Genomic DNA, 17,274 nt, shown 5'->3' with positions numbered 1-17,274 from the left:
GGGGGGGGGCAAAACGCGAATTTAGGAGGCTTAATAATATGTTCTTTTAACGTATAACAGTATTTCTCAAACACATTATACAGCGTATGTTGTTGTTCACACTTACCTAACCAATAAATTACATCTAACTAAAAAAGTACAGTTATATTTGCAGTTATCGCGTTACATATCCATTTGGGATTCTTATCAGGACACTATTGACAGGAATGACATTTCCTAAGCTATCTTAACTGACATTAATTTTGTTTTAGCGTAAAGCTACAGAATGGTCTATATGTGTCCTGTCCACTGCTGGGAATCGAACCTCATATTTTAGTGTTGTGAGTCTGTAAACTTGCCTCTGACCCATCGGGGGACTATCTTAAATGTCATCTTATTCCTGGGCCCGCTAGAACATTTCAAAAGATGCAAGAATTTCTGTTTAAAATTTACCAGAAACAGTTTTCACAAATCACTAAATTACAGCGTTAAGTTTATGTTCCCTTTATACATATCTAAGATATAATATTGCATAAGTTCTATCCATTAACATATTATTCAAAACAGTAAATTAACAATTAAGGTGATTATATGTACCTAATTATTACCATTATTTCTGGACAAGAAAGTAAATGATTTCAGTCGTCTTAATGGGTTGTTTTTATACTTTTAAGTCCACACATCAAACAGAAAGTGGAGCTATATTCTGTAAATGATTTTTTTGTTTCAGGATTTTCGGCAAAATTAGACAAATGGTTACCTGCGCATAGAAGTCCCTATTTTTGAACTGATAGGCTAAAGGAAATGCAGCACCCACCTTGGTTTATTCTAATCTAACCGATTAGTGCGTGCTTATTACCGCCACTCTTGTAGTGCACCTACAGCCCTAAGGTGCAGAGCGCGTTTTTTCGGCAACAGGACACGAATTAATAATTATTGGATTCACAGCCCGGGTAGACTAACCACTAGGCTACACAGCCATTGGTACACATTATATAATGTGACACTGTAGTTGTGTGATAATGTAACCGTAGAAAATAACAATTCAAGTATATTAGTAATACCATCATTATTTTACGTATAGAACAAAGTACTTTGGAGGATCAGCGGTAAGTTTACGGACTTACAACGTTAAAATCCAGGGTTCAATTCTCCGCGATGGACAGAACGTAGATAACACAATGAGAGGTTTACGCTATCTATCTTGGTTTATGCTTAGTTTTCGACATGCTCATTTAACTCGATGAAATTACACCTTACTTCAAGCAAGAAACTAGTTAGTATTATGAAGTGTTCATGTGGAATATAAACCAAAGTGACCAAGTTCACTAGCACCCACTCCACCTTCAGGTCAGGGCGGTGCTTTGTCTGTCTGACGCCGTAGGCTGAGAAATACCACCCACAACTTGCATATACTAGTCGGAGATGACAGTTATCATAAAGTGTGACAAGACCACTCTTTGCGCAACGTCGACATGTACAGCGTGGGGTGGTGAGATAAGCAACTTGTTGCAAGAGATTCGGCGAAAATATAGTCCAAAACAAGTGACTCCTGCCAAAAGCAAAGGAAAAAAAAGTTTCCATAAGATTAGTAATTGGCTCTTACTCCTTTGATATCGACCTCTAACATTTATCTTTGAAACCTCGTAGGTCTCTCAACTATGAAGTAAATCCACGCAATTACAATCACCCTCTCGTCTGTAAACAATTTAGAGTTATCACCATTATTCCAAACAAACATGAAACAAGAGAGATTTTAATGTCTTCGCGAAGTGAAGAAATGCAATAAAGGCTACTCTTCCTGTGAGATTAAGACGAAAACACTTGTAACTTTTTAAAATTACTTTCTTTTCACAAAGTTAACGACAGCCTGAGTTTTTAATTCAGTTTCAAGAATACAAAATAAAGATTATGAAGAAAAAAAAAGCGTCCATAACTTTTAGAAATACTATCGTACACATGTTTGGCGAAGTACAAATCTTGGATGCATCTTTCTCAACAGGCTACATTTTCTAACACAAGATTTCTTTATCATCCGGTATCTTAAAAAAATAACGACTTTATGAAATGAATTTTTACCCCAAATAGCTATAAAACAAAATTTACATTCATAGAACTCTAAAGGATTAGGCACGAATAAATGAATAAAAATTAAGTTATAGGAGTCAGGGTTTCTAGCACAAAAGTTTCGTGATTTTGAGATTAAAAAATCTGTGCATTGCTTTTAGTTTACGCTTTAGACTAAACAATGGTGTGGGGAGGATACAATTCTTTAATTTACCTTAATAGCAGAAATTAAAAAATATTATATGAAAGGAAAATTAAGTTCTGCACTTTTTTAATAGGACATTTCAATTATTCTATTTTGACTCAAAGGAACACTCTTTTCCCACTAGATGGCAGCAGAAAACAGCAAAGATTATGTATAACAATATAAATGCAAAATATTTCATAGACTTGTGAAATACACTTTATTGATTGAAACAACTAAAAGATCATATAATACTAATTTAGATTTTTTTCATAAAAATGAATTTTTAGCACAACCTCATGACAATTTTTTGTCCATAAAAGATTAGTTTTCGTTGTGCAGTTTTATTTGTTATCACTACCATTACTTAAAAGAGAATATATCATCAGGGTAACTCAAAAGTGTCTAAGCGCTAATTTATTAGAAATATACATAAATTTATAAACCTGTAGAGGGTGTGAATTTAAGGTTTACTTTTTCTGCCCATGTTTTAGAAAGTACTAAACACAGTACAGTCAGATTTTGCAACATATCTACAAACACATTTTGTTTTGCATTAAAATACACACTTATTTGCATGTTTAAAAAAAAACGTATTTTTTCATTAAAATTAGCAAGGCTTAACTTTTGGTATTTTACAAATATTTTATTCAAAATGATTTTCATGCTACTCTGCTAGAAATATGCATGTAAGCTTTTCAAAAAAATATGATTTAAATATATCGAATTGTGTCTTCGGCCACGTTACTCCTGTCTGTCTACGTTCTCAGTTTTAATCAACATAATCTAATGAAATCCTACACAGTCAGAGAAAGTACTGCCGTTCAGTTATACCTGATCTGAATCCGTTCCAGTTATCTTCGGATCCAGGAAGCATTCTTACTTAAAAAAAAAGTGTTTGAATTTAGTGTCCTGTGATTAATCGTTCATATTTGTCACGTGAGATGTGCAATTTGTTTGTTTGTTTGTAATTAAGCACAAAGCTACACAATGGGCTATCTGGGCTCTGCCCACCACGGGTATCGAAACCCCGGATTCTAGCGTTGTAAGTCCCCAGACATACCGCTGTGCCACTGGGGGGCGGAGATGTGTAATATATTCATGCAGTTTTGGGTCACCTTGTTGCCACGTTGGTGAACTTACCAAGTATGGCTGTCGATGTGGTAACATATACTTAGACATATCTTCATATATTTGATAGAAAGAGGTGTTAACTTTACGAGGTAAAACTCTGAAGTCACCTTATCGTAACTAATACACATAACAAGACAAACATGATAGCTACATTATTACTGGGCTTTGTTTGGGCTCAAAGAAAAACAAAACTCACAAAGCTAATTTCTATGTTTAATTAAAGTACAATGGCCTTTCGTCAGAATTTTCCAATTCCTAATAGATTACAATATAATTTACTTTGAAAGAATCAGTACAAATATTGTAGACGTCATAATTTGGCATTATACAATGAAGTGTCCAAATGTGAATACACTTACTCAGCTTTGTTGAATTATTCATATACCAACTTCAGTGCCAAACACACAGAGTACTATGTGAAGGTGTTTGTTTGTTAAGCATAAAGCTGCACAATGGACCATCTGTGCTGTGCCAACAGCAGGAATAAAACCCCAAAATTGAACGTTATAATAAGCCCTCAAGCTAACCGTTAAGCCATTGACAGACGAAAGTGAGTGACATTTACATCATACAAGACAATAGAAAAAAAACAAAAAACGTAGGCATACACAAAAATATTATTTAGTGCTTTCTTTAACTTTTTTTTTATCTGCACGTATATTTGTTTATTCACGTTACAGATCACGCCTCTCAATAGAGCAGTAAGAACTGTTTATCAATTCGTTCTCTTTATGACTACAGAAATCTATACATAGGATCATAAAACGTAATGTCTGGATTATTCTTGATATGTGATAAAATATGTTAAAGTTAAAGGATCACGGTTTTTTAAATCTTGTTTTATATGCATTTCTATATTTGGCCATAACAAATCATTAGAACAAAAATAATTAAAAACTTGTTACTTATTTTTAAGTCAAAAGGTTACTAAAAAAAAGCTGTTATCATTATACAAGACGTAGCATATGATAGTATAAAACGTAAATTTAGAGCCTCAGTTCAAGGTCATTATTTTTCGGATTTTCGAAAATATTTTTTCGCCACATACAAAGTCAGTGTGTTGTCTGAGTTCACAAGTTTTTCAAAGTTATCAGTGCTCATTTCTAGTAAGACTGAGTACATGAAAGTATGGGTTATATATATATAATTTAAATACAACAAAAGGTGGACTTTCCGTTGGTCCTCAGTTCATTCATGCATTATTTACTCGTTTGAATATTTCCTGAAGACATTATCCTCCTGCACGTTATGTTATCCTATAGTAAACGTATAGACATTTATCACACCACATGACCTCACACCACCAATATACACAACAAAACAGTCACACCAGGTAACTTTACACCACCACGTTACCTGGTGTGACTGTCTTGTTGTGTATAGTGGTGGTGTAAAGTTACCTGGTGTGACTGTCTTGTTGTGTATAGTGGTGGTGTAAAGTTACCTGGTGTGACTGTCTTGTTGTGTATAGTGGTGGTGTGAAGTTACCTTGTGTGACTGTTTTGTTGTGTATATTTGTTGTGTATAGTGGTGGTGTGAAATCTTGTATGACTGTTTTCTTGTGTATAGTGTGGTGTGAAGTTACCTTGTATGACTGTCTTGTTGTATATAGTGTGAGGTAATCTTGTATGACTGTTTTCTTGTGTATAGTGTGGTGTGAAGTTACCTTGTATGACTGTTACCTCACACTATACTCAACAAAATAGTCACACAAGGTAACCTCACACCACCACTATACACAACAAAACAGTCATACCTCACACTATACTCAACAAAATAGTCACACAAGGTAACCTCACACCACCACTATACACAAGAAAACAGTCATACAAGATTACCTCACACTATATACAACAAAACAGTCATACCTCACACTATACTCAACAAAATAGTCACACAAGGTAACCTCACACCACCACTATACACAACAAAATAGTCACACCAGGTAACTTCACACCACCACTATACACAACAAGACAGTCACATAAGGTAACTTCACACCACACTATACACAAGAAACAGTCATACAAGATTACCTCACATTATATACAACAAAACAGTCATACCTCACACTATACTCAACAAAATAGTCACACAAGGTAACCTCACACCACCACTATACACAACAAGACAGTCACATAAGGTAACTTCACACCACCACCATACACAACAAGACAGTCATACAGAGTAACTTCACACCACACTATACACAAGAAAACAGTCACACAAGGTTACCTAACACCACCAGTGTATACAACAAAACAGATTGTGACAACAAATAAACTGGAAGGTTTAAATAAGGAAGTAAAATGTGAAAAATGGTTTACCAAGAACTTTTCTTATTCGTGGAAGAAATATATAAACACAGACAATAAGTAAGGGTAAAACTCATAATCTACACTAAAATGTATTTTAAATAATATGTTTTGAGGTTTGTAATTTCCTAGTTGGAAGGTGTTGTTGTTCTTTATAATCGTTTTACAGTTTACTCTTAAATCGATACATATATATAAGTAATTTACATATTCTGTTGTGTTCGAATATTCACTCCGCTATTAATCACTACGAATGCACCTAGTTTCAGTTTCGAATGGTTAGCCTGTCATCTAGTGTGGAATTATGAAACTAAATGATGCATGACAATTGGCTAAAGAGTAAAATATTATTCGTAGTTTCATACAGTTCTAATTCTTGCTAAATGTGACGCTTTTAATCGTTAAATAACCATATTACTAGTTTTCTAATTGAAACATAAATGGCCCGAGGCTTAGCTGTTCGAATAGGTAAATTCAAGATCATTTGTATGTTAAATTTTCAATATTGCGATTACAGCGCTTTAGGTGGACTTCATTGAAAATCTAAATATTTGAAAAATTCTGAATAATGAATACTATCTGCTTCCATGTAATCTCAATGAAAATACTTATCTACAAAGGTATTCTTCCTCAGTATTTCAAAATGGACAGTAATCTATTTAGATGTTGAAACAATCAACACGTTGCTAACATTCTACTCAAAATACCATGTTGGGTAACGCAAAAAGAATTAACGAAAAATGCATTTTTAGTTGACTTTTACTTTATTATTAACACACTTCATGATATAAATTATAGATGAAGGTCTTTTTTTTATTGTGGAACGTAATTTCTCGTTCTTAGCTGGATGATTTTTATGAAATATTTTGAAGCTTATCCATATAACAAGACTTATCTTACAAATCGTTCATTGAGCTTTTTACCTCCCAGTGGCACAGCGGCATGTCTGCGGACTTACAACGCTAGAATCCGGGTTTCGATACCCGTGGTGGGCAGAGCACAGATAGCCCATTGTGTAGCTATGTGCTTAATTACAAACAAAACAAATTGAGCTTTTGTTTTTTTAAAAAAAAGCCACATCATATTAATTCATAAAAACTCTCTAGTCCAAAAAGTTAATAATAATAATAATTAATATATACATACATTTTCATCCGTTGTTAAATATAATTTCGATGGCCTTCTATAACAGGTAATGATAAAAATAAGTTGATTAACTTCAACTGTTGTTAAATACGTTATCGCAAACAAACTTTTGTGTATCTAGTACGTATGTTAAAAAAATCAAGAAAAAAAAATCCCCACAATTCGATGTTACACATAAGTCTAGCTCGAAATATATTTGTCCCACCGCTAATGTTCCTTTTTGGTCTACGGCATAGCGGCTCACAGAATAAGTTTTCAAGTACAAACTTTTAGTTCATAGCTCCCTCTTCTCTTGACCGATTTGAGATATTATTACAGTTTTGGACTCAGGGAGTCAAGCATTTTGATTGGTGTATTTGACCAAGCCCAAGATCTTGCCTAAAAGGATATCAATTTGAGGGTAGGCTGGTAGAGATCCCGATGAGCAAAAAAAATCGAATCGGATATACGCGCGACCCACGATTGGTATTGATGGCGCACAAAAATATAGCTAATTAAATGAAAAAAGTCTCAAATATTAATTTACTCTAATCCTGCCTAAAAGAATTTAAAGTGCCGCGGCTATTGAGAATTCCTTCTTGTTTTTTTTTTTTTACTTTGCTATCAGACGCTATTTAGCGCCAGCTCTTGTTTTAAATTAGGATAATACTGTGAATATAGGTATTCAGTAGATCATTCTCGTGTAATTTATACAGTAGTTCTATCAAAAGGTGATGTCGGGAGACAAAAGAAACAGGACATCCACTAAATCATTAATTTCTTCATAACAACGAAATAAGTAAATCAACTATCTGTCAAAAAATACAAAGACAAACAAATTATACCCATTAAAACTAACGATTGTTAAATAACACAACACAGTTTATGCTCACCAACCACATAAAGTTAACTAAATTAAAGCTTTCTTAAAAGAATTAATTTTACACTAACTAGCCACTTTATGAGGGAGCCACCAGCTATTTGACTGGGCCACTTTCCACCGTGATAACATTCGGAATAGCATAGAATGTAGTGGTTTCAAAAACCTTTTCGTGGTGCTATGGTCCTATATTTAAATAATTCCGAGAAATTGTAAAACTGATAAGAATACAATAAGAATATTATAAAAATGGATGGGGATGTAACAATACTAGTCATGCACTTGTTTGAGAGAGCATGTTTTTTTCAAGCGTGTTTATATACTTGTTAGCCGTAGTTCTGTTTCCACGACCCTCGGTCGATTATAATCCTTTACCTCATGTTACACTAGTAAGGAAAATCCCGAATTACACAGGTATTAATAGGTAATCTTTTATAAAGATTTTTATAACTTAATATATTTTATTCGTATTATGTACAAGGTAAAAAATATATAAATGACTACTTGTTTTATAAATGCTGCAGAAAAATATTATCGGAGTGCTTGAAGCCTAATTCAAACCTACCGCGACCTCGTTGGGGTTCTGACCCACACTTTGGGAACTCTGGCATAGATGGCATAGGACTCACACGAGCTCATTGTTGTAACCATTTTTGTCCGAGTACTAGCTATAAATGGTTCACAAACATCGACAGAGGATTATGATGGCAAATATGACATTCAAACTCATTCAAAACGTACTCAATTGGACTGAGAGTCAGTGGTTGTGTTAGCCAAAAATTGTTGTGTACTGTTTTAAAATTTTCACGCAGAGGTACTGTTGGATATACAAGACTGTTTAGTGTAAGAGTTATTATTTATTTCATTTAGTGATTTAATATTTGATGATTATTTAATTTTTATAACAAGAGTGTTAAAAGTTGATTATTTTAAAAGCGATAGTTACGATAAAGTTCGTTACGTAACTCGGTAAAAGTTGTACGTTGTGTGTGTAGTTCAATTGTTGTAAATTGACGTCACATTACTTGAACCTTTGCATTTTCCTCGTTGCCTTAAGTGAATATTGTTACGTCATAGCATCTCCTACTTTGTAGAAATTTCTAGGCCTCAGTTGGACAATATATATATATATATATAGACGACCAAATAAGCGCAAGTTAAATGACAAGGAGAATAATTTGTCTTGTCAAAAGGGTGTTCTAAAGTAATTGAACACGTCAGTGTGGACTTTGACGAAAAGGATACAATTATTTAAAGTTCTGGTTACAAATGTGGTAACCCAAGAGGTAACGTAAGTCATTTTATCGCAGATTGTACAGTAAAAAACAGAGTAGAGAAAGATAATTCGTTTTGTGAATTGAGTTCTAAGGTAATTGAATCAGACTGTGTGGACTTTTGACAAGAAAAGATAATTATTCAGAGTTTTAGATACAACTGTGATATCCCATCGTGTAAAGAAGTTTTGTACATACATTTGACTTGTTTGGAATATACTATTTTAAAACGAGTGGATTGTGTGCTGTCCGTCTATTGTTCGAATTTATCGCCAACAAGTCACAGACACCTACTGTAGAAGAATCCCAGCCCATATACTAAAATCCTGACAGCTACACAAGGAGCTATATACGCACAGCCAACCCTAATTTTGAACTGGTATATTAGAGAAAGGGCAGCTAGTCAACATCGCCTATTACCAACTCATGGGCTATTCTTATCTGGCAGAATAGTGGATTCGACAGTCACTTTTATAGAGCACCCATGGTACCAAAGTGCGGTTTTGCGGCAACAGAACTCGATCCATGATTCATCGAAAAGTATGGGCCCACTAACCACTGGTCCCATCATGCTTTTCTAAGTAACTTTGGATAACACAAGTGCAATAGATTTTTACATTATTTTCGTTAAAAAACTCCTTAATCGCCGTGGAAATACATCATTGCGGATGGAATACATCATAACATGCAAGAAAACTTTAGATATTATCTGGTCGCCTAAATAAATCAAAGGACGATCTCTTGCTACGATAACATCACCCCTCACCATTATACCATTGCAATAGCTTGCACTGACGAAACAACACAAACAGGGTCTTGTGTCTTATATGGGTTTTCCAAACTTTTACTTAATATGCTATACAGATAAAGATAAAATTAGATTTACCAAACCACATCATAGCTTCCAATCTACAGTTTGTTATCCAAACATCACTGAATCCTTGCTTTCTTGAGTCCATGTGAGGTAATAGTTTTTCTAAAATTGGTTGTTGACTGCCATATAATTTTTTTCGTAACGTCCTTGCACAATATGGTTAAAGATAGTTGAATCCTAGTCACTGTTGAATGAGTTGGTCAATTTAAAAACAAATGACGTCTAATTCATTTTACAAGTCTTTCCAATTATTTTCTTTCTCTATCAGATAGCAAATACTAATATTTGGTGGTGGCAGTGTTTCTTAGAAGCAAACGTCGCAAACCAGCCAAACAAAAACAACAACAACAAAAAAAAAACGGCCTTTGGTAGCAAAAACCTCCCGAAAAACAAGTATACACTATCATACTACTTTGAAATTCAGAAACATCATTGCTCTTATCCACTGTCTTAAAAGCTAATCATTCATTTGTAACATTCAAGCAATCTCCCGATACATCGCTTTGTTTGCAAGTCAAAATGCAGCAAAAGGATAAATTTCTGTATATAGCTCAGACAAAGATTCCACCTTCACCACAAGCATTAAACATCACATAAACAAGTCAACTCTCTACCTAAAGCATATATTTATATCAAACGGGTAGTTAAATAAACCTCCTTCCTCTTAAAGCACTAATTTCCATTCAAATATTAGACAAATAGACCGTCCTTTCCCTAAAGCGTTTAATATGTATTAACTAAGCCACATAAACAGCCCAACTTATCCCTAAAGCATGAGTTTTTATTTAAATGTCACATCAACAGACCTTCTTCTTGTTTTGTAATTTCCCAAAGTGAGCAGTTTGCATATTTGACCAAAATAACAACAACAACAAAAAAGTAGTTATCACTTACCTGTTTCTAAAATGTAGTTTGATCTGATTGTACCTCTGTTTAACATTTAGATTATTGGTCCTTTTCCTGTTTCCAAAATGCAGTTTGATCTGATTATATCTCTGTTTAACATCTAGGTTATTGGTCCTTTTCCTGTTTCTAAAATGTAGTTTGATCTGATTATATCTCTGTTTAACATTTAGATTATTGGTCCTTTTCCTGTTTCTAAAATGTAGTTTGATCTAATTATATCTCTGTTTAACATTTAGATTATTGGTCCTTTTCCTGTTTCTAAAATGTAGTTTGATCTTATTATATCTCTGTTTAACATTTAGATTATTGGTCCTTTTCCTGTTTCTAAAATGCAGTTTGATCTGATTATATCTCTGTTTAACATTTAGATTATTGGTCCTTTTCCATGCTAGCTAAACGAAGCATTTCGATTATGTGAATGAATGTATAAGACATTTAAAAATTGACCATTACTTAAAGAAAAATAATAAAAATATTCAGTCAATAACATTTAATGAATCATCACTCACCTCTGTCATTTTCTGTAGAAGTAGGTCGGTGTAATCGATATCGGTTTTTTTCGTTTCTTCAATTTGTCGAGAATATTCTTGCCCTGTTTTAGTATCATCAGGTTGCGGAGATGGACTTTTCTTTGTATCTACACTAGGCCAGAACTTTGACCTTTCTGGTAACTTAGGAGCTGTGGTTTGAGCCGCAGCAGTCAAGCTTTGCGGTTGTCGTGTTTCGTACACATGTTGAAAACTGAACTTAGTTGTTGTACAAGCTTCAGTCATTTCTTTCGTGTACTGAATTTGTGACATTTCTTGCGTTTCTTTGGTTTGTGTCCATTTCTTTTCTTCCTCCATTAACTTCCCAGACTGGGAATTTAGGGGAGCCTGAATATTCAGTGCCGCTTTAGAAGGGTCTCTTGTCTTTGCTCTAAATCTTGCGCTATCTGATTGACCTTCGTCAGCTGATTTCCATTCTTCGCCGGAAGTGCCATTTGATGCACAGGACCACCACTCTTCCGTGCAAGAGGATGTATGAGCCCAAGAATCTTCCTCCTGAGACAAGGAACCAGACTTGGCCAGTTCTGACCGAATTAATGATGCATTTTCGTCAAAAAATTTCTTTTCTACGTTTGTGGCTTTTTTCTCTCCCGCCTCCATTTTTCTCCTTATAATTTCTGCAGCTGCTTCATCCCCCAGGTATTTGTCAGCCCTATTAAGAAACAAAAACAAAGTATTCACAGTCAAAAATGAACTGAAAAAATTTAAATATGTATATTTTTGCTGATATATCTATAGTTAATACAATCAAACAGATAATCATCATTATTAAAATCTAGTTTGTAAAAGACTGAAATGAAATTGATAATAATTACAATTCGCTAACGTAATCTAATTCACACTAAAACAATCGATGTTTTCAAAAGTTGATGATATAATTAGCGCATAGACCACTACTATGTCTGTCGTATCCCAACCGGTCTGATGAACCTAGTATTGGGCGAAAAGCCTCGTCGGCACTCAATACGGCAGATGTAGTGTGATTGACATATTACAATATATTTTTCTTTGCCATTACTCTTGGGTTCTTAGAATTACAACTCTCAACATCAAATCATTAAAATCAACGAATCTGTCTTTTTTAAATGTAGAATTATGAAAGTTTCACTGAAGAGACTTTAATTCACTTTACCCCCTAGTGGCAAGGTAAGAGCAACCATTATCGAGTCGTTAAGAACCTACCAACTCAGTACCGTGGTCTACTAAAGATTAAAATCTTATGCCTTCATTGTACAAATATGAATTAATATAAGTAGTAGATAACAGGCTGGAAAATCAGCGTAACCGGAATATACTCCCATAGTTAAGAAAGGCCGTCATTAATGATGTTATCTCCTAGATTAGTTAAAACATATACTATGATTTCTGTGAAATTTCGAGTTAAGGATCTCTGATCTTTTATTCATAGGAAATACAGAGGCTTAGATTTGCTTGTTTGTTTGTTTGTAATTAAGCACAAAGCTACACAATGGGCTATCTGTGATCTGCCTATCACAGGTATCGAAACCCGCATTCTAGCGTTGTACGTCCGTAGACATACCGCTGTGCCACTGGGGGGGGGGGGGGGGCTTAGATTTGCATTGATACTCAAAGGCATGCATTTTTATAAATCCACTGTTAAATAGTTGTGTTAAAAACAAAACATCTTGTTGACCACAAGCTTGGTGTTTTAATGGCTACAACATAAGTTGAAGTTAAAAAAACGCAACCACTGTGGGCTAACGAAAAAAAATGCTGGTACTTGGCTAGTCTTTGGGTTGAATTTTATATAATTTATATACACGTTACAATATTAATAAATGAAGACATCTCATAACTTAAAAGTCAAACGCTATATAAGAACAGATGACAAGCGATTCGTTTCTAACATGTACTCAAAGGTTTATATTAAAACTAGTTATAAAAAATGTGACTTTACAACACAAAATACATTTGAATTAAAAACCACGTGTCATTTACGTTGCTAGAAACAAAAGAAATTGGGTATATATAAATATATATATATCTACAACAATCAAATTGGTTGTAGTTCACACAAATTTGAATTTTGGGATCATAGTTTGTGTCGTGAAATAACAGAATGTTTGTGTTCATTTGACTCTTTCTTTTCACTGTATGTTGTACTAACGTCTTTAGGCTGGAATACGTACAAAAGAGTCAAGCTTGTTTTGATTAAAGTTCTCCGGTGGGTCAGCGATAAGTTTCAAGCCTTACAATGCTAAAATCAGAGTTTCGATTCCCAGCGAAAAATAAAGCACAGATAGTCAATTATATGGCTTTGCGCAAAAAACAAAGAAACTTACTTAAAATATCCAGTTGAAGTGGAACGCAGATATCGTGTTCAATTAAAATATTTTTTTTGCTTAGTCATTTAATAAAGTTAGTGATTCCCAACAGAAACATTCAGAGAAAGGTTCAATTTTCGTGAAATTCATAATTTGTACAAGTGTTTGGAATACGTGAAACTGAAAAGTGTTATTTACTTCTTAGCTCATTGTACCATAAGGTTTACTTCAAAGCATCTTGAAAAAGCTAAATTATGAAACAACATTCTCGTTGACCTCTAGAAACATCCATTTACTGTATGTATTTCACATCTATAGTCATATTCACTCCCAACAGCCTATAATCTTTTATTTCAAAGATTCTGTGGAGAACTATATCTACATTGTGTGTACTTCATATCTCTAGGTTGATATACTATAATAGTCTGTAAGCAATTTACAAAAAATTTGTCAGACCGTGCGCTGAAAAAAGGTTGAACATGATACATTTTAAGTTATTACGAAAACAGTTTTTACTAGTGAAAAAAAGAACTGCATTTATTTTAACGTCTGTATCATAAATACGGTAGTACTTATAGAAGGAATGGGCCAGGTGTGTAATATGTGCAATGCAAATTTAAATCTCAAAGACACTGCAAACAGCATGTAAACAAAATCTTATAAGCACTTTACACACACACTGTTGAGTAGTAAAAAAAAACAACTGTAGTGTAACAAGCCACTAAATCACTTGAGAAAGTCGGTAGAGTAAAAACAAAAATTTCGCAAAACCACAAATTTGTCAATCTGACTACCTGACTGGCGTTGTTGGAAAGGCATAACTCTTTCCTGCCTTCACCTTATGCAAAGCTAAATGCAGATGATTGAATTATGCTACTTTGGCTAAAAGCGTTTTTTCTTAGTTTTACTTATAACCTTGGTAATACCAGTAACCATTTTACAACACTACTAACGAGCTAACAATACATTAGTAGCCATATTCTCTGATTATGAGCACGCTCTGTCAGTTGCCAAGTAACAACACTCTCTTATATCACGTACGGGTGCACGACTGCTTATGCGCACGCACTACGTGATCATTCTGCAGATGTATCAGCTAAAAAAAGGTGGACTACGTATATTCTCTAGATCTGGGTTCTAATTAAAATCTTATGTTAATAACCTTGAAAAGTCTTTGTCCCAGCAAAGAGAGCATTAGTGCAAGAATAGAGATAATGTTGGAAAAGTATATGCAGAACAAGCCTTAACCATAAATCCAGCCAAAAAGAAAAAGGCTTCCACCCTGGCTAGATGGAAGAAAAACTACAACAAAGTTATCAACCAAACACAGGAAATGTCCAGAGATAGCTCTAAGAAAAGCTACGAGAAGGATAGACCTAGAGCACAGTTACTCTCGAAACTTTGTACGAAAAAAGCTTTAAGGCAAGTGTAAAAACAATTTTAACTAAATAAATTAGAAATTAGGAATGGAAGCACCAAAAAGTAAGGAAACTAGGTAGGAATGGGCAGAATAACAATATAACACTTGGTGGTTTTAACCACCATGCAACCTCAAAATAGGCGTGGCCATAGTTCCGCCCTTTTCTACTTCGTGTTTTACTTTAAACTTTGATCAAATTTGTTTGATTGTTTGAAGTTCAGCAAAAAGCTACACAATGGGCTATCGTTTTTGTTTTTACTCTTAATATAGTAGTTTAATATGGCTGAAAAAATTATTCAGTACCAAACTAGGTAACCTTAAGGATTCAGTTTGAAACTGGATAATATTATAGGTTCGGGCCCAGTTTGATACTGATTCTATAAAATTACCCAGTTTGATACTGAATCTATAAGATTACCCAATTTGATATGAATCTATAAGATTACCCAGTTTGATACAGAATGTATAAGATTACCCAGTTTGACACTGAATCTATAAGATTACCCAGTTTGATACAGAATGTATAAGATTACCCAGTTTGATACAGAATGTATAAAATTACCCAGTTTGATAATGAATCTATAAAATTGCCCAGTTTGATAATGAATCTATAAAATTTAAAACATCTGGTTTTATTTTATTGTTTGAAATCTCTCGCAGAATGAACGCTTCATAAAGAGAAAATTACAATCAGCACGAATTGACTTCTTAAAAGCTATGAATTTTACTCTTTTTCTAATTTTTAACCGCTATCAGTATTTCTAATCGCAGAAAAATTTCGTGGTCAGATTATGCAAGTAAATTATCTATTTATTTAAGTATCCTAAAATATCCATCCCTAAAATTTTCTTTACATTACATTGCATTGGTCATTACAATATGTGTATGTTTCTCATAACTAACTTGTGCTAATAAGGAATATGTAAGATTACTTAGTTTGATAATTCTTCCTATCTGAACTAAGCGGTAAGTTCTTTTAGTTTGTTGCTAAATGATGATATTGTGAAAAGCGTGACATTCACGGTATTAAATTATTACTTTTTCTTTTAGGCTAAAAAGAGCAATGAGTCAAGCACATGCTCAGACATTCTTACTACATTAACTATAGTTAGCTTTTAACCCATTTTTTTTCATTGTTAAAGACTTCACTCTTCGCCAGCTTCGACGTTATACACAGCATGATAAATATCTAAGGGCTGTTCTAAATAGCACTTAAATTTAAACCTATAATGAAGTGGCTCAGCTAATCTGACGAGTTTTGGTATTGAATGATAACATTAGCTGGCAGTGGTCTTCAAAACTACAAAGTGTGCAGTTTTTGTTTGTTTGTTTGTTGTTAATCACAAAGCTACACATTGGGCTATGTGTACTGTGCCTACCACGGGTATCGAAACCCGGTTTTTAGTATTATAAGACTTCAGGTGAGCCACTGGTGGGAAAGTATGCAATTAAAATATTATTAATGCATTTTATTTGCTAACTAGTCGAACTGGCCCACAGTAGTGCCGAAAAGTCTTACGAGGCTAATGACGACGTGTCACACGTTTTAGTCCTAAACTTGTTATCACCAAATTAAGTACTTGTTGTTGTGAGAACAAGAAACGAGATTGGCTCCTTATACTTCAAGTCAAACAGAATAAACACTAATATCAAGAAAGTTTCTCAACGTTTATGAATGATGTATATCAGAATTCACCGTAACTGTTCTAAATGCCAAACATTGCGGTTTTGCCTGTGGTTTCATCACCTATAACTCAATATGTTTCAGATAATTCTGCGATCTTCGATTACGGCAGAGTTATAATTATATTATAAAACGTTACTGTTTGTACTTGATTAATTCATTATTTTTCGCGACATAACCTGAAATTACCGACTTATTACAATACCGTTCACTAACGGTAGAATCTACATATGGTATCATATTCACCATAATGAAAGAATTAGCACAAAGGATCATTAAAAAAAAATCAAGTAGATTTCAAAAGAACCAGAAAATCGAGCTATTTCGAATAGTTTATTCTTCTTTTTCGTCATGGTACAATATGCATAATGAGTCTTCAGGAAGAATTATACTTTTTTGTACTTATCTTGTTTACGTGACGAATTATATTTATTTCTTACTTGCTTCGTTTTTCAGGAAACGTTATCCTTACTACACACTTGCTTCATTTCTATGGAAAAACTATTCTTATTGTCCAATTGTTTTATTGCCTCGAATAATTGTTTGTTTGTAATTTCGCGCAAAGCTACACGAGGGCTATCTGCGCTAGCCGTCCCTAA

At 33.9% G+C, this 17,274-nt stretch overlaps 1 protein-coding gene across 1 annotated transcript in view; it reads right to left on the bottom strand.

Annotated features, from left to right (window-relative positions):
* The window catches only part of LOC106462582 (titin-like), a 454,586-nt gene that overhangs the window by 358,530 nt on the left and 78,782 nt on the right, over positions 1–17,274 (bottom strand). The window contains 1 exon segment of the mRNA XM_022390129.1: positions 11,248–11,938. Coding sequence (XP_022245837.1) covers positions 11,248–11,938 — 691 coding nt within the window.

This window comes from Limulus polyphemus, unplaced genomic scaffold (genome assembly GCF_000517525.1).
Source record: "Limulus polyphemus unplaced genomic scaffold, Limulus_polyphemus-2.1.2 Scaffold46, whole genome shotgun sequence".
NCBI lineage: Eukaryota > Metazoa > Arthropoda > Merostomata > Xiphosura > Limulidae > Limulus > Limulus polyphemus.
The sequence above is the reverse complement of the archived record's forward strand: the minus strand, read 5'-3'. Positions and strand labels throughout refer to the sequence as shown.